Source organism: Penaeus vannamei, chromosome 19 (assembly GCF_042767895.1).
Source record: "Penaeus vannamei isolate JL-2024 chromosome 19, ASM4276789v1, whole genome shotgun sequence".
NCBI classification, from domain to species: Eukaryota; Metazoa; Arthropoda; class Malacostraca; order Decapoda; family Penaeidae; genus Penaeus; species Penaeus vannamei.
Window position 1 is genome coordinate 13,111,075 of NC_091567.1, and position 2,759 is coordinate 13,113,833.

Genomic DNA, 2,759 nt, shown 5'->3' on the forward strand with positions numbered 1-2,759 from the left:
TCATCATCATCATCAGGGGGCTAACGTCAGCTATGGAAGTATCAGGAGGGGAGGAATCCGGTGGAGGATACTGTTGCGACAGAAAGGAGTCACGTGAGTATTTAGGTGGGAGAGGTAGAGATAATGGAAAACGAAAAGGGAATGGTGTACATGGGAGAGTATGTTTTTTTTTGGGAAAGAGGAAGAGGGGTGGGGAAACTTGCGGGGGAGGATGGATGGATGTCAGCAAATACTTTGAATGTAGAGGGACTAGGAATAGAAGGATTGGAGGGTGGATGAGGGAACGGAACATTTTCTTGGGTTATGTCTAGGAATTTTTTGGTCTTCAGAGTTTCTTGAGATTTGGGTTGGGAGGGAGGAGGTTGTCTCAATTTTGGCTCATAAAATTACTTTGTTTCTTCATTTTCTTAGCCCATCAACTTTGTGGCTAAAGTTTATTTAACAATTATACTAAAAGGATAATAAAATAAAAGTTTCTCTTTTTTTTACAATTTTTTTTATTGATTTCCTTACAACCTTCCTCTTTTCTGATACTAACATTTTTTTTTGTTTTTTGCTTTTATATGGATATTTTCCCTTTCTAATGTTTTCCTCTTTTGTCCAACTCCATTTTTTTATTTCTTAACATACATTTTTTTTTTGGTTCTTATTTTTTCCACCAATCTCCACAGGGAATGCAGGACAATCACAGGCAGCAACTTTTTTTTTTAATTGTTAAACTGAGGAACCTTTTAATTACTGAACCCATGTAAATTCATGATCTTCCAATGGCTATTTAAAAAGCAGGTACGCAAAGATTTCCTTTTTTCTGGGTATCATACTTACAGAGCTGAAGCAGTGAATTTACATGGGCTAAATAATACGTCAACTAACCTAATTAAAAACCTGTGATTATCTTAAGCCGCAGAGCTGAAAAGGAAGGGTTAGATACGCTTACCACTAAATCTAATCCCATTCCATATGTGACCAGATCAGCTGTTTTTTCTTTTTTCTTTTCTTTGAGAAAAAATATAAAACAAAGAAAAATAAAATATCAACACAGAAAATAACACAATTATAGGCTGATAAAAAGTTGTTTTATCATTACAAGTTTGCAGAACACACATTACTAATATCTTATTATAGGAACAAGTAATTAAAAATTCTCAGCTGATCATGGCACATCCACCTCCAGTTCCCATCCCTGATAAAATAAAAGACAGCAACAGCCATCCATAACACACACCTGTGTGTTGTCAAAAAGGAAAAGGAAAAAAAATAACAATAAAAATTATCATCTATAAAAATTATGTGTAAGGAAAACCCAGCCCTTAGTTGAAACCTGGTTATCTTTCATAATTGCCTATCAATGAATTACCTGCATAATAAAATTCTAAATACCAGAAAAGAGGGAATGATTTAGGTGCATACCAGTGAGTTCAAACATTAGAAATAATTATGCAAAAATGATATATGGTAAATCAATTACGGAAGTATGGGATCGGCATCCACCTGTTCAGCATCACCTCCAAACGCAGCCATTAATAAGGGCTGTAGTAGAATCTCCGTCCCCTGAAATGACAAATGTGATCAAGCTGCTGTTATAGAGTGGAAAAACTTCTTGTCCTAATATTCATCAAACTTTGCCTATGATTACAAATCCAAGTTCTATTGGAAAATCATATTAGAATGTGTAATGAAGTGTGTAACATTTCTTTTTCCTTCATTTTTTTAAAGGCTTTCTTTTCTCATTTTCATTTTTTTTATTATCATTTTTGTTTATGTATTTTTCTCTTCTGTTACTCTAAGAAAAGGATAGAAAAAATACTGAACGTGATATGTATATCCTAACTTCCATAAATGATGTGACATCAATACAAGGTAGTCTTCCATATTTCAAGTATCACATGACATCAACAATTTCTCATGTATTAACAATCACTTGACACAATGTTCTCTTTTATCAACAAAAAAGTTAGAATATATAACTGTTCAGTGACACCAGTATAAGAGACTATCACAATAATTTAATTAGAAATTACAACTCACAACCATAGTTCAACAAGCATTTTTTTTTTAATAATAAGCATATTAGAAATAATCTATCTTTGGTAGGTGCAGGATACCTCTCCATAAAGCTCCTCATTTAACCTAGCGCATATATAAACATGTACAATATTTCAATCATCAAAGTACCTAATTGCAAATGGATATTGGCTCATACCCATAAATACAAGTAGGAGTAAAAAAAAATACATTGGAATTTAGTCTACCATAACTAGAAACAAGAAAGTGAAAGTGTTTGAAATTTGTAATTATCTAGACTGAACCTTTTACTTTGCATGATTGCCCACTTACCTTTAATTATGGACTGAGATACAAACCCATAAAAAGACACAATGATGATGATAATACTAGTAGTAGTAGTAGTAGTAGTAGTAATAGTAGTAGTAGTAGTAGTAGTAGTGTCAATAGTGATAAAAATAAAAATCATCAACCCAAGTTATTCAGTCTGAGAACATTACTTATATTCTTAACACTTTTTAATATCTCGTTTATTATATAATTCTTGATTTTTGTTTTGTATTCATTTATTATTATTATTATTATTATTTTTTACAGACATCCAATTCAATTTTATGTTGTGCCTGCATAAAAATTCTTTGACACACTTCATAGTTCATGACCTTTGAAATATGTTTAAAAATAAGTAACTTTTTCCTTTTCCAAGCATTTTAGTCATTAATGGTGTACATATAACTATCTTGTAATAACCTTTC

The 2,759-nt window shown here is 31.9% G+C and overlaps 1 protein-coding gene across 1 annotated transcript in view; it reads right to left on the minus strand.

Annotated features, from left to right (window-relative positions):
* Positions 1 to 473: 473 nt before the first annotated feature.
* LOC113800275 (polyadenylate-binding protein 2-B) overlaps positions 474 to 2,759 on the minus strand; it is a gene marked incomplete in the record, with an annotated part of 26,825 nt that continues 24,539 nt past the window's right edge. Inside the window, 1 exon segment of the mRNA XM_070133935.1 lies at positions 474 to 1,551. Within this exon segment, the coding sequence (XP_069990036.1) occupies positions 1,521 to 1,551 (31 nt within the window).